Genomic DNA, 18509 nt, shown 5'->3' on the forward strand with positions numbered 1-18509 from the left:
AGACTTCTGGGTAAATGTTCCATTTGGGTGGGCAGACATCAGCAGTGCAAGGGAAGGGCTCTGTGGCACAATGATGGGAAGACTGGCTGCTCTGTTTCTTCTAAGGACATTGTGTGAGTGCAACTTTACTTATTACTGAAACACGAGTACTACTATTTTCTAAAGGTCGTATTCAAGTTTAGACAAGTTTAACAATTAGTATTACTGTATTATCTTATCAATTTGCTTGGCTTATCTTATCAATCATTATTTTTGTCCTGTTGTCTCTTTTTTCAGCCCTGATTCAAACTGCAGAGGTTCCTCACCAGATCTCTTTGACTCTGGTGGAACTTGGTGGTAATTTGACTCTGAAAAGTTCAGTCTTTAAAAATAAAGTGGGGATGGTTTACTGGTGTAAGGGAATATTTCTGTCTTACTCCTAAGTGTCAAAGAATAATTCTTCCTTACTCCTAAGATATTTAACCTTATTCTTTGTGTTGACATTTACGACCATCCCTGCTTCTAATCTCCCGTAAGGAATGTGTTAATGCAGTCGTATGTTGATACTAGGTTTTATGGCCTGACCTGATGGGCACAGGGGGGGTTCTACGACTGTGAGAGCGCTGGCTTTCTAAGCTCCACAGATGTGAGAGACATCTCCTGTGTCTGCAGATGTTTACGCCCATCCCCAATATGTGGATTTGACCCTCTGTAAACTAGTTAAAAGGTCTATCGAGAGATAGGCTGGGCAGAATTGACATGACAACCCACCAGTGCAGTCAGAACCTTTTGCTGCTGTGACTTGTGATATGAATTCTCCGGCCGTTTGACTTGTAATAAACATCATTGTTTGACATCAAAGCTCCAACTCTCCTCGTGTCTCTCTGAGTCCTGACTCTCCATTGCTGCAGAAGTTTCCCCTACAACTTGTATAAGCTGAAGTTTGGATATATGTTTCAAACTGTTGCGGCAGGAACTTTTGACAAAATAAAACTTCAAGGACAATTTAACAACTCAAGATTCAACATCACAAAACTGCGTGCTCAGAATATTAAAAAAATCAGAAATGTAACAAAAGAAGATGAAGCAATGTACTTCTGTCAAGCAGGATCTTCATACAAAATGGAAATGATTTACGGCACACTTGTAGTTGTGAATGGTAAAGTATATTCATTTCAATGACTTCATTTGCTACATGGTAAAATCCTTAAAATCAGATACTTTACTCTTAATTTTTGTCCTTCACACAGATCATAAAAACCTGAAGAAATCTATTCACGTGAAACAAAGTCCGGAGACTGAGTTGGTCCAGCCCGGCGACTCAGTGACTCTCCAGTGTTCACTCCTCTCCAAAAACAAAGAAAGCACAGATCAGTGTCCAGACGAACACAATGTGTACTGGTTCAGGTCTGGATCAGGAGAATCCCATCCAAGCATCCTTTACACTCACAGTGAGGAACAAAAGGAACGCAGTTGTGTCTTCAGTCTGTCCAAAACTATACACAACTCCTCTGATACCGGGACGTATTACTGTGCTGTGGCTACATGTGGACAGATCCTGTTTGGAGAAGGAACTACAGTGGAGACATGTACGTATTAAATTTGAATTCTGAAATCTTTAGTACATTTTGAACATTAATGGTAGTCAGATATATTGGATAAATATTGATAAGGTGTATATAGAATATCAATAAAGGATAGATGCTAGTTTGCATTTATTTATCTTAGGATAAATATTTGTTTCTAAATATCGATCTGCATAAGTCAAGTTGCATCTTTCAGTCAAACAGATTCACAGCTTTTTTGATATTTTAAATCTTAGTCCAAGTAGATATACTGTTTTGTCATGCACTTGTCAAAAACTTATCCTTAAACAGAAGGCTCTTTTTTAAAGTAATGATTGATCGACAAAGCCAAATACATTCTCCAAATATGACAGTATTTTTAACAGACATTATTGAGAGAAATGTAAATCTCTTAAAATTTGAATGAGGAGTTAAGTGTCTATTTTTCTAATTCCAGGATCAAAACTGGACGCAGTTGTCCTCGTACTTGGAGCACTGTTGGCCTGCTCTTTGACTTTAATCGTCATCCTTACTTTCTACGTAAATCGAGGAGTTTGTCGACACTGCAAAGGTAGGTTCCTAAATCATACAGCAATGTTTAGGCATTGATTTTTGCTCATGTTCTAAATTGTAGGAATGTAGTTTTATTGTAACTTCTGTTAATTTGACCCATTAATAACAGACCCAACATCACATTGGGCTTAAACCCAAGCACATAACATTCATTCACTTTGTGTCTCCTACAGAGGCCTTTTTTATATTAATTGTTGAATCATTTTCTTCCCAAGCTTCCCTCTTTTTAATCCTCATCAAGCAAGTATAAGTATTCATTTATATAAATGTTGACCTTTCTGTAAAATGGTTGTGAGTTTGAGTCCTGGGTTATCTCAAACTCCTTTCAAATGTCTTCATCTGTCAAAAGGGGAAATTCAACTTAAATACTTAACTCTAAAATAATAATAATAATAATCTTTATGCAGACATGTCATGTATGATGTCACCATACATGTACTCAACATATTCTGTGAACCCATAACTACAGTTTCATGTTATATTTCTAAAAGAAATTCAAAAGTAAAAGTCCCACAAAAGGGCAAAACTCCAGACTCTACTTTGAAATTCAGTGGTAAATTGAACAATTTAACCCCATCTGTTACAATCCGGCTCCTGGGCTGCAACAAAAAGCAGGGAGGCGAGATGAAGGTTAAGAAAATAACAATTGTTTATCCTTAATAAACAATGTAATGAACAGAACCAGCCACAGTTCCCCGAGGCTGGCATGGAGAAAGTGGCCAGAGGAGTGAGAGCGACGTATCCGGCTTGCCCCTCCTATATCCAGCTGGGACCTGCAATCACACACAAACACACACACAACCAGACGGCACCCCACGTGGTGTGGAGGGGTCGTCACACATCTAACATTATTTTACTTTTTCTGCAGTAGCAACGTGTACCACCCGTAATCCTAGAGCCAACGAGGCGGCAGTGGACGAATCAACTGACCTGGTAAATATGTTTTGAACTTTGAAACTATGCACCAAATATGGAGGCAAAAAGCATCTATGTACATTTTTCTGACTTTAGACTCAAACATTCAAACATTAGACTTGGTTTGGATGAAGTGTTTTTTATTTTACAGGCCTAATATTTAAGGAATGTATATTTAATAGACTATATGATTTGCAGGATGGAGACGAAGAGGTGGTAAACTATGCAGCACTGAATTACTCCTCAAGAAAAGTGAAAAAAGTGAAGCAAAAGCAAGAGTTGCCACAGGAGTGTGTGTACTCCGCTGTGAGAGCAAACCACACACAGCACCACGCGCCCGTTTGAGCTTTGGCTTAGCTCAGCTTTGCATGTTTTTAACAAATGTTGTGCTGTTGATTACTTTGCTTTATATTTTGCTTTTAAAGAGTTAGTTGTTGATGTGACAAGCACGAAAGAACACTGCTTGTTGCACAGGCATGAGGAGGCGACTGAGAATGCCTCAAGTTGAAATCAATAAAATGTTCAAACACCAAGAGAGAATATGTGGGTAATCAATGTTCATCAAAAAAAAATGCTGCATCTACAATAAGTTATTCATTTTATGACCGTGCATTGTTCTTGTTGATGCAAATGACTGAAAATGTGTCCCCTTAATAATCACCTAGCAGTAAATGCTTTGACTTCTTTGACGGATAAAACGGGTTGAACTTTGCATGAACTACATCATTTTCAAAAAATGATTGTTGTATGTACTTTTGGTTATATGGCACACATATTTTAAGAAAAATAAATATGTTTACTGTAATTGTACTAGTTTTCTAATAGCAGAAGAAGAAGAAACTTGAAAACAGAAAACAATCCAAATGACTGCTTTTCACCAAAAATACAGTAATGAAGCTACATTTGCTTTAAAAGAAACAAAAAACAATTCCTTTTAATGCTCCCTGATGTATGGTATGGAGATGAGCAGAAAATAGATTATATATAGAGGAAATAGACTCTTCCTGCTTTGAAGTTGATAAGACAAAGGGTGTATGGCGGCATAGAATCAGTGTGACGACAGTATGTTTGACATTCACTATCTGTGTGTTTGACAAAAAGTTCAACATACAGAAATGGAACAAAATGCATTTTTTATTTAAATTCATTCAATATCACTAAAGCACAAGTAAAACAAAACATCAAACAAAAATTTTATGAATAATGCAAGCTGATTCCAACATGTTATAACAGCTTTATAATCACCAATCACCAGGTCTAAAAAATCCTGCCATATCACCCCCATTCTAGCCTCCCTGCACTGGCTACCAGTTCATTTCAGGATCCAGTACAAGATCCTGATTATCTCATACAAAGCTCTAAACGGCCAAGCCCCAGCCTACATCAGCGAGCTCATTCCACCACACCAAAACACTCGTTCGCTGAGGTCCTCTGACCAGGGGCTTCTGGCAGTGCCCAGGACCCGACTAAAGACCAGGGGGGACCGGGCGTTTGGGGCGGCCGCCCCTAGACTCTGGAACGCACTTACCCCGGTCCTGAGATCGGCTCCCTCCCTCAACCTGTTCAAGGGACACCTAAAGACGCACTTTTTTAAGCAGGCGTTTGAGCAGTCTTAGGCCGTTCATCACGTCACTGTCCTGTCACTGTCGATCACTGGTCCTCTTGCACTTGGTTTCATGTTTGTATATTGTTTTTAAGTTTTTATTCTATTTTCCTGTCATGTTATGCTTTGTTATTATTATGCCTTAGTGCCATATTGGCCTAATTGTTTTGACTGCTATATTTTGTACAGCACTCTGTGCATTCGTGCTGGGAGGGGTGCTTTAGAAATAAACTTTTACTTACTTACTTACTTTAAACTGAAACACATTAACATTATATCACATTTGGTACAAAGACATCTGAAACAGTCCAGTTAAAAAGTGCCGTCTAATATTCAAATCCAATATACTACTAACAAACATCTACTTACACTCCGCTTGCTGACTGCATTATGTGCCTATGCTAAAAGAAGAGCTGGTTTTGATCCAGCCAATCATCATCAGGGCATTTATGCCTGTGCAGAGGACAGGGGAAAGGAGGGCCATGGATGTGTAAAGAGAAAGGCAGTGGGAGCAAGAGGCAGGGTAAATACGAAGGGGGACATTTGTTTTTAAGATCAAATATCAACAATCTTTCTTGAGAATCGCTGACTCCACATTTGACTCAGATCAAGAAGCCTTGGCAGCCGTGTAGACCCCGGGGCCAGTTTCCATCACGGTGAAGACGACAGTAGAATAAATCCACGGGTCTTCATTTCTCTAAGGAAATATATTACAAATTATTTGTGATGACAAACCTGATCGAGTTGCATCATAAGCCTTTTGCAATGTTGATCTTACCTTCACATTCATTTTTGCAACATTTCCTTGCAGGGACACTGCAGCTACAATATGAACAAAAGGAATTCAGAAATAGATAAGGATGCCCTAGTTTTTAAAAATACTGACATTAGCATCAGCTAATAAGAGATATAGAGAGGGACTATATACTTACCCTTGTCATGGCAATGATCACACTTGTTTCTCTTGATGGCGTGAATAAGGATGGCTATAACAATCACACTAATGGCCGAGACCACAGACGGCAGAAGCAGAAATACATCGTCAGTCTGTAAATCACCAAAAGACAGTAAGCCGGTTCCTGAAACATGAAAGGAAAACACAATAACATTTAGTTAGAGTAAAACAAAATCTACTTTCACCCAAGAATATTTTACTTTACTTCAAATATTTCTTCACAATCAATATGGATTTGATTTGACTTTGATTTGAATGTAACCTCTTATCAATGCAAATGCAAATGTCCCTATCAAACACTTCAACCACACTGACTTAAACCAATTGGGTTGCTTATTACAAACATGTGATGTACATCAATGTCTAAGGCCAGATAAAATAATGCCCAAGACATCTGCAATACTTAAATTACATTGGCTCGCCATCCATAAAGAAAGTTTAAAGAAGCTAATAGATTGGCTCGGTATAACATACCAATTTTCAGTTTTGTTACATCTCCAAATAATATCTCTCCACATGTGGCCACAGCACAGTAATAAGTCCCGGCATCAGAGGAGCTGAAGTTCTTTGAGAAGTGATGAACACAACTCTTCTGAGTGTCCGGTAACTTCTCACATTCCTCTTGTCTTCTTCCATCAGTGTAGATGATGCTAGGACGAGATTTATCTGAACCGGCTCTGAACCAGAACACACTGATGTTTCCTGGACATGTTTTATTCTCAGAGTCAGAGAGGACCGAACACTGAAGGGTCATCGAGTTTCCTGGAGGAGCTGGATCAGATAATGTCGGCCACTGAACAGAATACTTTGAAGTCCTCTGAGTGTTTCCTGAAAAATACAAAACTGTTTTAAAAAATCTATCCCATTTCATCTGACATTTGTAAAAGTATTAATATGAATCTGCTGATATTTAGCAAATGTGGAGTTTCTTTATTAGTAGAGATTTCCTCAAAGTGAAATTAGATTGTTTAGATATAGATTAGAGCTTCAATAAAGATAAAGCAGAGGATAGAACTTAATTACCAAGTTTTAACCATATATTTAAAGATATGATGCATGGCAGAATTGCCATCACTTTTAGTGTTGAGTGGTTAACACTGTAATTTTCTCAAATATATACGACATAGCTGTTGGTAAATAAATCAACATCCAAAGTAAATACAAATATCTGAAAATAAATAGAATAATTTCATCTTAATTGTATGTCTAACTGAATTTGTATTTTAATTTGTGTTAATATGCAACAGATAATTTAAATGTTACTTTACTTAAACATTACCAAAGTGCAGCTTTGGATCCGACCTGAAGCATTTACAAAACTATTTATAATAAACTAGATCACATTTACCTTTTAGTAACAAATATGTCCCACTCCATTCAGGATGTCCATAAAGCTCTGTCATTAAGCAGTGATACATTCCTTCATCTTCTGGGATTGTCCTCCGAATCGTCAGGTTGCTTAAATTGATATCACGTTTTATCTCCAATCTTGAGTCAGAAAACTCTGGTGCAAACTGAGGTGTTGTAGATCTGAGCAGTTTCACAATTAATGTCAGATTCTCTCCAGCATTTTGCTTGAACCAGTAGAGCTGTGTACTGCTAAACTCAATAGGCAGAGCACACGTGAAGGTCACAGATTCACCAAGAGGAACTGTAGTCACTGGAACCAACGTATCTGAAATAAATGTCAGAATACAACACGTGAAACAATATACATCATGCAAGAACACAAATGAACCCCAATAGTAGGCATGCACATTTTTACTGAATACTTGCTCTTACATCCTTGATGAAGAAAAAGCAGTGTTACCCATAACAGCAACATCTTGATATTGTCTCTTGTTAGGAAACTTTTGGGTATTTCAGTGAGTACAAATGTTGAAGTCACATGACCATGATTGTGTGTGTCAGAGTGTACCATGCATCTGATTGGCTATCATAGAATCAAGATTAAAAAGTCCCCTCCCTTCACACTTGTTGTGAAGCATATCATCTTATTTTTCTCAACTTACCAAAGTCATTTTAGCACATTTTACAAACCAGGTTAGCTGTTAACAGGTAACATTGTGCTGCCAGAGACAAAGTATAACCAGTTAAAGAACATTATGTTCTCACAGTCAGAAAAACAAAAATAATTAATGTCGGATATATTTGTGCACACAACAGGAGGTAGAGTGGTCGTCCTCTAACCAGAGGTTGGTGGTTTTCCTGCCCAGCAGTCAACATGTCTAGAAAGACTAGAAAACCGCTATTTACATCTTTAAACAAAATACACCAAGCTCATCTAACTGCTAAAGGCAGACTTCAGCACGCCGCCGTTTATTAATGAGTCTCAGTTAGCCCTTTGTTAGCGACTACCTTTTTTAAGATACCTAACTTCTTAAAAGTTCACAAGACTTGTATTTACTGATATATTTTATGCTGTAGACTTTAATAATCTTTTAAGCTTGAGTTAACCAAAGACATATTTCAGGCATCGCACCAAAAACCCTTAACAAATTGGGCTTACTTTCAGGTGATGCTTCCGGTGTAATAAGCTAACAAATGTAGGTGTTCTCCTGCAGAACTATATAGTGAGCAATTAATGGACATTTTAGAAATCTATCATCATCATCATGCAAAGTCTGCTAGTCTTGTCGCTTAATTGTAATTTACATATTGGTAAAAAGCTTTGTCGAATTGTTATCAGAAGTAGTTCACATGCCATGGACAAAAATGTTGGTTCGTTGGTTGAATTAGAGTGCTCTCTATAGTGGGTTCATCTATACCAGAGATGCTCCGATCGATCGGCCGCCGATTCTTATCGGCCGATATTCACTCTTAATAGTGTGATCAGTTCTCTCTATAAAGGCCGATCAGGAGAGCCGATCAGATTACGTAAAATACATGACATTTTTCTCTGTGCGCGGCAAAACAAGCTCGCCCAAATGGCTTCATCAGCCTGCCAGTTTTTTAAGGTGTCCGAAAAAGACATTAAAATAGGGGTATGCAACGTGTGTGAAGCAGAAATCCTGCAGCTCCGGCCGCTGTGACGGACCGCTGAGCGGAGCAAAACACACACTTCAAGTTAGACCTAACACTCTTAGCTAGTTTATCTGGAACAACCTAAACTAGTTATAAATATGTTTATTCTTCAAGGTCAGGTCACTCATTACTGGATTAGCGAGCTGCATGAGACATATACAGACTTATTATAAACTGAAGCAATATGAAAATGAGCCCCATTAACTGAGTTTTAAACATCACTTTAACCTGTTAAGCTCCAAGCCTGTTTTTCAGGTCTCAGGCTCGAAAATGACATTTCCAGAACAAATGACCATAACTACACTTCTAAAAGGGGAAAATTAATAATCTCACAGCAATCTGCAGTAATGATAAACCTGTGAGTTGGATGTAGAAGAGTCAGAATCAATATAGATGTTTTTTATTTAAAATAAATTCAGATCGAACATAGTAAAAAACTGTAAATTATAGTGTCCGTCCAAACATTATTTTTTACTTATAGTGAAAACCACCCTTGTATGATGGTAAGGTAGACTAAAAGCTTTAGGAATCCAAAGTACAACATATAATAAGTACCCTGTATCAAGATTGATGCAAAACAAGTGACATTTTACCTTTTTTAGAGAGGTTTAGAAAAATAAACTCCACCTCTCTGGAACCCATTGGTCGATTTTGATGATTGACATGTCTTTTTAACCGTTAGAGCCAATAGAATCGAAGGGGAATCTCCACATACACACCAACGTTACCATTGAGAAGTGGGGGCTATGCACACGCAGTTTGCCTAAGTCTTGCACTCTGGAATCTGAAAACTTAAAACTAGGTTTATTGCTGATGGATTATCAGAAATCATTTCAAAGTGACACAGACACATAAGATGAACCTATGGATTAACCTTCAGCAGCGTTTTTATCATTTTAATGCCATTTAAGACAACTTTTGATCAGACAACAACAGAGGTAAGACATATTGCCGTGTTGGCTACCTAATGCCACGTGTTGTGATGTCTGTTTTTGTTTATAATGTCCCAAATTCTTATCATGGAGTGATGATATAGATACCTATCAATTCTGTGTATTCTCACGATGCTAATCGATATCTTGGATGTGCAGTTACGATAAGTAATAAGGGTGTTATACCGTGTTTTCTGTGCTAACGTCGTTAACATTCTTTCGTTCAGGGCTAATTCAGAGGCTCAGCGTTAGTCTTGTTTTTTTTTGCTAAAAATGGTTCACATCATCAGTTAGCTGAGTTTCTTCCCGTTACATGGATATGAAACATTCATAGTTTATTAAATATTATGAAGCCCTCAGACACTGTTTCCTGCAGATGATGCGTTTTTCCGCCCGGGGGCGGGCGGATGGGGTTCAACAGGTTAAATGGAAGATCCCCATAGCCCCCACCCATCCTATGATCGGATCGGCGATCGGTATCGGCCGATTCTGATTCCGGTGATCGGCGATTGGCCCCAAAACCCTGATCGGAGCATCCCTAATAGAGTGGTGCAGGGACGCGTCCTAAAACCCGGAAGTAAGATACGCATGAGTACCTTCCGGTTCCCTCGACAAAAAAGCAATCGATAGATTTACGATCGATAGATTTATCATTAGAAAATTATAAAAGTAGGGTAGACATGTGGAGATTATCCGACTGAACAAAATGTGATCCGTCTCTTAAATGTGTGTCAACCACAAACCTTATTTTGAGCTATTTTCCAAAATCCTATGGAGAAATTACATTGCTTTTTTGTCGAGGAAACTGGAAGGTACCCATGTGCAGCTTACTTCCGGGTTTTAGGACGCGTCACTGCACCACTCTAACTATACAGAAGTTACATAAACATAAAATGGCAGACAGGAAATACAGCGAACTAGTAAATACGAAGTGATTCAAGATTCAGCCCGTTTGCTTCACACAGTTTCCTAACTCTGTTGACGTACAGTGTTGAGCAGGAATGAATCTTGAAACCCGGAAATGATTAAGTACTTAACCTCCGGTTGTCTTGTCTTGAAGTCAGTGGTCAATGGTTTTTAGTGAGAGGCCTTAATTATTAAAATAAAATATGTCAGTAAATGCAGCACTTGAGAACGACCGCAGCTTCTACGTGTCATAAAACCGGCTTTAATGATAACCGACTAAATGAGACTACTCGACGTCATCATGCCAAACACGAGTGAGCCTTGAGTAAAGCGGTGGTGACGCCCAGCCATGCGAATGTAATGTAGTTTGTTTATCACCTATTGTAAGCTTTTTACTTCTGCTCATTGCATTTATGCTTCAACAGTAATAAAAACAATGATACAAATTATCTAAAGATTATCTTGCTGAAAAGAACTTGCAAGTATCATAAACATGTGTTTGCTACAGATCCTATTTTCAAAAATACTCCAAAATCAAATGGAAAAATACAATTAATTGTTGTCGTTGTTAAAAACGAGCTAATTGATTTTAAACTGCAATTGATAAGGGCAATATATGGTGGGCACATTTATACAGAATGTCCACTTAAATAAAATGGCAGGAAAAAGTGCACTAGTTAGTTAGAGTTACTGACTGATAATGGAGACACAACATGCTTGCTTTAGCAACGTTTCCTAACCATGTTTTTTCTAGGCTCAATATAATGACTAAATAAACTTGGCAATCCATCTACGATTTCTTGAAACAAATCCAGTCTGGACCAAATTGGTGGACTGAACAACTAACACTCCAGCTGACAAGAGAAGTAGAGCAGTTAGCAAAGCTAAACATCAGGAAATAATTAATCAACATGTACTGTACATGAAATGAGAGCAAGACTCATCTTAACGCAACAGCTGGCCTATGGAGTGTCACAAAGTTAAGCTCATATTGACATCCCCATGGAAAAACAGTTTTTATGCAAGCCTTCTGGATTATTGGGTATTTTTTGTGTTAGACTGATGTAGGCTATATGATGTTAAACATAAACATAAAAAAATATGTACAGATGTAATGAACTTTGACCTGAGTTTGGCTGACCTATGTGAGCAAAAGTATAATGCAGAGCTTGTTTGGGTAATAACTAAGGGGGGGTTAAAATGTGGAGTATGTTCATCAATCTGAGCTGTATCTGTCTGTGTGAACAGAGCAGCCGGTTCAATTCCTTATCAGTTTGGTATCTCTTGTGAAAATTAAATTATTTATTAGGAAAAAAGCAACACATTACAAATTATCTTTACATAGCATTGACACAGACAGTACACAGATGTGGAAAATGTACATTTAAAGACTTGAAACTTTATGATGCAAGTTGTTGTTCACAACTTTGATTAATCACAATAAAACAAATATGTATCCAGTGTACAGTATGTCTATCTACACAAGCTTACAGTAGCTTTTATATTAGTGTTGTGTCATGATGATTACTTATGTTTGCTAAACATATACATACAGTACAATCCAATATATGAATTGGATTAATGACATTAGGGGCTAGTACCTTTCTTGAACAGAATTAAAATAAATATTGCATCTGCAAAGATTAGCAAATCCAGTATTACACCATCAAGCCAACCCAAGAGCCCGGGCATCAGTGTAGATACACTCTTCTTTCATTGCTTTTGCACCCCCAGTCCCTTTGCTTGATATCCTACGGATGAAGGTTGGTGCAGAATAAATCAATGAGTCATCATCTGTCTGTGAAAGAATACAGAGAAATGTTATGAGACAACATTTTTAGAGGAAAAACTATGCTAACAACTTTACAGGCTTGTCTTTTACTTTACCTGCTGACCTCGCTGATTTTTACCGGCTGTTGTTTCATTTGTATGCAGAGCAACATCAGCTGTATTATAATGAAACATTACAAAACCCATTAATGTAAGGCAGCTTTTGCCAAATAGGTTAGATATATATTTGTATCAGTGAATTTACTTACTGTTGCAAACACCACAGGATTTCCCCTTCAGTTTCTTGATTGCATAAATGAGAGAGGCATTAACAATCACACATATAGCCAAAGCAGCACCTAACAGAGAGATGATGGTATTGTTCTGCTGCTGATTCAACAGGAAGTCTGATGACACAATGTGGGGAAAAAAGCAGATAATGAATATTAACATTTGGCATGTGTGAAATTAAGAGCAATTTCCAAGTGATTATGTTATGGACCATTACTTGACCTTAATCAATCTCATATGCTACATTACTAATTACAGTTAAACATGATGCAGTTACCTGTGGTGTTGAGTTCTGATCTGTTTCCAGAAATGATGTCCTCACATGCGGCCACATCGCAGTCACATGTCTTGTAGAAGCTGTAGACACATTTCTTCTTTGAGGGTCCACCTGGTTCCTTTTCATGTACTTCAACACCGTTTCCTCGAGTATTATTCAAACTTTGATTAAAAGCCTTGAAACAGCACAGATTTTGTTCTTCTGGTCGTGTTTTGTTCTCGGAGTCGGAGAGTATTGAACACTGCAGAGTCACAGAGTCTCCAGGATGGACTGGATCAGTTGGAGAAACTGCAGTGCTTTCAGGTTCTGGGAAATGTAGTTTCAGTTAGATAGAAATACGATCATGATTTTTAAAATAAAGCTGCAATCAGTATTAGGTAAATCAATTGGCATTCAAGTAAATGTATTATTACTTCATAATTATACTGTCTCAAGTAAAAATTCCTTGAGTGAGATTACAAGTATCTCATTAAAGATACTTCCTTAGATGCAATTTATTGTTTCACTGGCTCTCTTATTTCTTGCTGTCAGACAATCAGTGTTCTCAATTTGAGCTCAAGTTCACATAAAGATGAATTATAGTTAAATAAGTAGTAGTAGTTCAAAATGTGTGTCCCAATGTTGCAGTATAAAAGTGCATACATTTCTTTGCAAATCTACTTAAGAGTAAAAATGATACTGAAAATGAACTATTTTTACATTCTAGTTGTTTATATGGAAAAATAAACTAAAGTACATGAAACAGGAATTGTAATGTGTTACTAACTGTAATGAAATAAGAAGCGTATTTACCTTTAACTCTTAGGTCAGTTTGTGTCAGGAATTTGATGTTCTGTTGGCTTATTTGAATACAGTAGTAGACCGCAGCATCACTTAGCTTTGCTTCTTTAACATGTAGAACAAATAGTTCACGCTCTTCTGTAGATGTGATGCGATCATTACTCTTAAGGCTAAATGTCTTTCTTAAGACTTCAGGAAAGTCTCCAGAATCAATCCTGATCCAAAACAAGCTTCCCAAAGACTTGCGGGGACATGTCAGCTCCACAGAAACTCCAACACCAACAGTCTTTATCTCAAAGTTTGATTTTTTTGTGCATCCTGAAAATACATTTTACATTAAACACAGAGAAAAAATGAACTCTCTCAATTATTGTAAACATGAACACACACATCTGAAAATCAATAGGACATTTTTACATGTACTTACGTCCCACTGCCAGCATCAGCAGTAAATACAATACGATCCTCATTTTCTGTTTATTCCACTTGAGACTGGTGCAATTTTGACACGCATTAAAAAAGATTCACTTTAATGTCATTATATCAAGTGGGAGGTAACAGTTTCAGAGCAATCTCATTGGCCTCCTAAGTCGCCTTTTACCACAGCGGAAATATAATGAACCATCAACTGTCTTGTGCAGCCTAAACACATGAAACAAAACCAACAGCCCACTTTTCATGTTGGGTTTCTATTGCTGACACAGAGTTAAAACAGTAAATGATCTGATGTTATTGTGAAATACTAATATAAACAAACCAAAGAGACAATATCACACAATACATTTTCTGTTCCATATATTTAGTATTTATTTGTTGTGCGGCCTTATCACCAGAAATCCTCAACTAACAAGCAGTAATATGTTTGTGATTCATGGGCTGTTGTAAGATTTTTCAAATGTTTCCACACACAAATAAAAAAAATGTGGATAATAAACAGGTTGACTGAAAGGCACATAGTCCTCAGATAGGACTGGGACTAAAAATCAGCCCGGGAAACTCGACCGTCCCAAAAAATGGTGAATTGTCCGACCGGCCCACTAGGGTACCGGCCCACCTGGAAAACTCCCGGTATTCCCAATGGCCAGTCCGCCCCTGATCACAATAAACAGTATTTTATTTTTTCACTATTTAATTGTACATGTTTATAGACTCCTGCATTTACTTGGTCACTTACAACATTCTCTGCATTATTTAGTTTATTGTTTTATTTATTTCTGACATGTATATAATAGTTAACGTCATAAGCATTACTTGCCCATTGGTCTTGCAACATAATCTGCACTATTCTACTGTTTCTTCTTGCACTTAATTAGTTTTTATCGTTGCATGTCCTATATATATATATATATATATATATTATGTTGAATTGTTGGAGGAGCTTGGGATTTAAGGGTTTCATTGCCATATCTACACTGGAGCATTGTAGGCTTAGAAGAAGCCTCAAAGCATACCTTACCTTGGGTTCCTCAGCCTTTTTTGAAGTATTCACATTTTACAGAGCAATGCTGTTGCTTCTAACAAGTGAAATCATATTCTTTGGACCATCTACTTTTTACTTTGTGTGCACAGCACTGCCTGCATTTGGCAAGCTGACAGAAACAGATTGACATTCATTCACAGTCACTACTGACAGACAAATGATGCATGGAAACTTAGGGACTGTTGTGGTTTGGCTTCAAACTAAGGTGTCAACAGAGAGGGGCTTCTGCCTTTCTCACTCTCTGTTTTAGCCTCAGGAAACTCGGCATGCACTGCTGATTTTAAAAGTGAAATAATAAAACATTTCAGTAAAGGGTAAAGTTATGACATGACCGTCTTTTTGTCAAGTGCAGGACTTAAGTTTGCCAGATAATCAACAAAAATCTGTCTGAACGCTTTAGAAAAATCTGCTCCAATGCACAATAAAGGCAGCACTCATAGCAGAGTACTCTGGCAGATGCATAAGAGTAGATGGTTGCCTCTTTCTCTTGGTACTTTTACTGAGCACTTTGAAAACTAATTAGCAGTTTATTGCAACTTCCCCCTCACTACATATCGTTTTGAACCCAATAGTCAGGTGTGTTCTGAGTAAACAGCGTTGGGCCTGCTTGTCAGTGTAGCTGTTGCATGTGGCTTTGCTTGTTCTCACACCAGACATCAAAGGGCTTTACAAAGTGATGAGAGGCTAGAAGGACGGGGGTTTTCAGTTGCCCCCCACCATTTCTTCATGCTGTACATTTTTTGGCATGTTTTATAAAGTTGTGGTGACTAAAACACGGACATGCAATGGGTAAATTGCAGTTCATGTTCAGTATATTAGCAGCTGAGCAACTGTCCTGCCATGTATTTCTTTTGTCACCATTTCTTATGTACCAAATTTCACTGCAATCCCTAGTGTAGTGATTTCACACAACACAACAATCTTCGACGTACCGATGCACTAGATAAACATTGGGGTACCAAAAAAAATGACTAGGATACATCCGATGGAAACATTTGTCCAGATATTTCAGTCTGGATCAATGTGTGGTCTGACCGGCAGACCCTTGCCACTATTGTGGCTGAAATACACGTTTCATATATACATAACTAACAGCATGGGTTAATGTTGATGGTCAAATGAGTGACATGTTGTGTATTTTAAGAATGATTTGCGAATAGCTTTACCGTATTTATACCTCAGACTTTGCGCACAATCTAATCTAACAGTTTCACACATATTTAGGTGTAGAATATCACCATTAAAAGCCATTAAAGATACAACAATTTGAGTCATGTAACCAATGTACTTTTATAAAAATAAAAAAAAAGGTTATACTATGATTTTAAGCAGATTGGACATCCTTTCAAAATGATATATCTGTATATGTATATTTTTTACAGGTTATAACATTTCTCAAATTTCTGAAAGTGAAGCAACATATTTACAACATTGTAAGTGTGATGGAAACTTCAGAAGCAACGGAGACAAAACTGAGCTGGAACTTTGATGGCAAACACTGATAGTTTAGTTACGGCCAGAGAACTGACAAGACATGTGCTGCCGCCGCGAGGTGACACAGCGGTTGCCAAACCAGTTCTGAAGATCTCTACCCCAGACCCATGTATTTAGCTGGTTCTGAGAGAATAATCAATATTGAGCATAACAAGATAAAACAGGCAAAGCACTAAAACACCTCTATCAGCTGACGCCAACAGGCAGGAATAGGGAGACAAAACACTGAGAGCACAGCAGCCCAAGGTTGCAGGCCTGTGCTCAGTGAGGGCAGTACAAACTGACTGGGTCAAAGTTATGGGCCTAGGAACATATATCCCCAACAGTAAGCTTTAATCAGAAAGTCCAGTATATTGTTAGTCCATCACTAAAGACCTGACATCGGTGTAGATCGTCTCTCCCTCTGCTGATTTTGTATTCTTCCTGTTTGCTCTGCCAGTTTTCCTCTTCGTGAAAGTTGGTGCAGAATAAGTTATTGAGTCCTCCTCTCTCTGCAAAAAAATATGGGAAAATGTTTGAGATGGGATTAACATGTAGAAAATAAAATGAGTCAACAACTTTTTTCAGTCACATCTTCTCTTTTTGACCGTACCTGCTGGCTCTGCCTGTCACCGCTGGCTGGTACGGGATTTGTTTGCAGAGAAAGAGAAGCTGTATTTTGAAATAAAATACATTTGATGAAACATGATGTAGATAAAAGTGAGCTTTTCCCAATAACTGATTGATTGAGGTATGAGAAACTTTATTTACCGTTGCAACAATCAAAAGTTTTCATCTTGATCGTATAAATCAGGAAGGCGATAACAATTAGACTTATAGCCAAAGCAGCAGCTAACAGAAGCAGAACTACGATGGCCTTCTGCTGATCCCACAACTTAGGTGCTAAAATCATGGAGAAAAGGAGAACATATAAAAAAATAAACGTTACAATGCATGTAAATTGGATTTTGGTTGATAAGGGTTTCTACCATATTCAAAATGAATGCTTATTAAAGATGTGTAAACGCTCTGCAGTTACCTTCAATGTCCAGTTTTGTTCCATTTCCAAATAACATCTCCCCACATGTGGCCACAGCACAGTAATAAGTCCCAGCATCAGAGGAGCTGACGTTTTTAGAGAAGTTGTAGATACATTTCCGTGGAGAGCTAGCCTCAGGACTATTCTCACAATCATCTCTGCTGTTTTTATGGCTGTAAATGACACTGGGATGAGATTCGTCTGATCCGGCTCTGAACCAGTACACTCTGGTTCCTCCTCGACAAGTTCTGCTCTGAGATTCAGAGAAGACTGCACACTGCAGAGTCACGGAGTCTCCTGGAAGGACCGGATCAGACTGATGGCCTTGAATAATGGCAGTGATATTTGGTTCAGGGCCTGGAAAATATAAATATATAGATAAAGGATACATTTTTAAAGAAAGGTGAAATCTACGTTTGCTGTATTTCATTTCAGAAATCAGAAATCATTCATGCATTTCCCTCTGAGGTCATTTACAATGTTACCCCGCAAAGGGTCAGTAAAGATAAAAGACAAAAATAGTAAGCTACCATATTAAACAAAAGGGGTTTAGTTCATAACACATTAAGAAAGTAGTAAAATACAATTAAGTTATGGAGCGGACAGTAATAACTAAAATGAACAGTATAAATGATTGACCTTTAACTCTCAGAAATGTCCCATTCCAAAATGTCATGTCAAGCTTGTCTACTTTTAGGCAGTAGTAAACTCCAGTATCGCTTGGCTCTGTTTTACTTATTTGCAGGAGAAAGGTTCCAGGCCCTTGTTTTGCTGTAATGCGAGGAGTCTTGTTAACACCATCATAATCAAAAGAATATGTTCCTCCCAAGACTTCAGGAAAGTTTCCAGGACCATGCCTGATCCAGAACCAGCGTGTATTCAAAGATTTCTGGTGTGAACAAGTCAAAGTCACATCATCCCCAACACCAACAGTCTTTGTCTCAAAG

At 37.9% G+C, this 18509-nt stretch overlaps 1 protein-coding gene and 1 long non-coding RNA gene across 2 annotated transcripts in view; both read right to left on the reverse strand.

Moving 5' to 3' along the window:
- Window positions 1-5080: 5080 nt before the first annotated feature.
- The window catches only part of LOC307034161 (uncharacterized protein), a 112027-nt gene continuing 98598 nt past the window's right edge, over window positions 5081-18509 (reverse strand). Inside the window, exon 6 of the mRNA XM_079672931.1 lies at window positions 5081-5332. Coding sequence (XP_079529057.1) covers window positions 5243-5332 — 90 coding nt within the window. The 3' untranslated portion in view covers window positions 5081-5242. The remainder of the gene's footprint in view (window positions 5333-18509) is intronic.
- LOC307031480 lies at window positions 11735-12419 on the reverse strand. Its single transcript, XR_013805981.1, has 2 exons — window positions 12340-12419; window positions 11735-12250 (listed from the first exon to the last, which is right to left on the reverse strand). It is a non-coding gene; the product is annotated as an uncharacterized lncRNA (long non-coding RNA).

Source organism: Notothenia rossii (assembly GCF_949606895.1).
Source record: "Notothenia rossii genome assembly, chromosome: 3".
Lineage (NCBI taxonomy): Eukaryota > Metazoa > Chordata > Actinopteri > Perciformes > Nototheniidae > Notothenia > Notothenia rossii.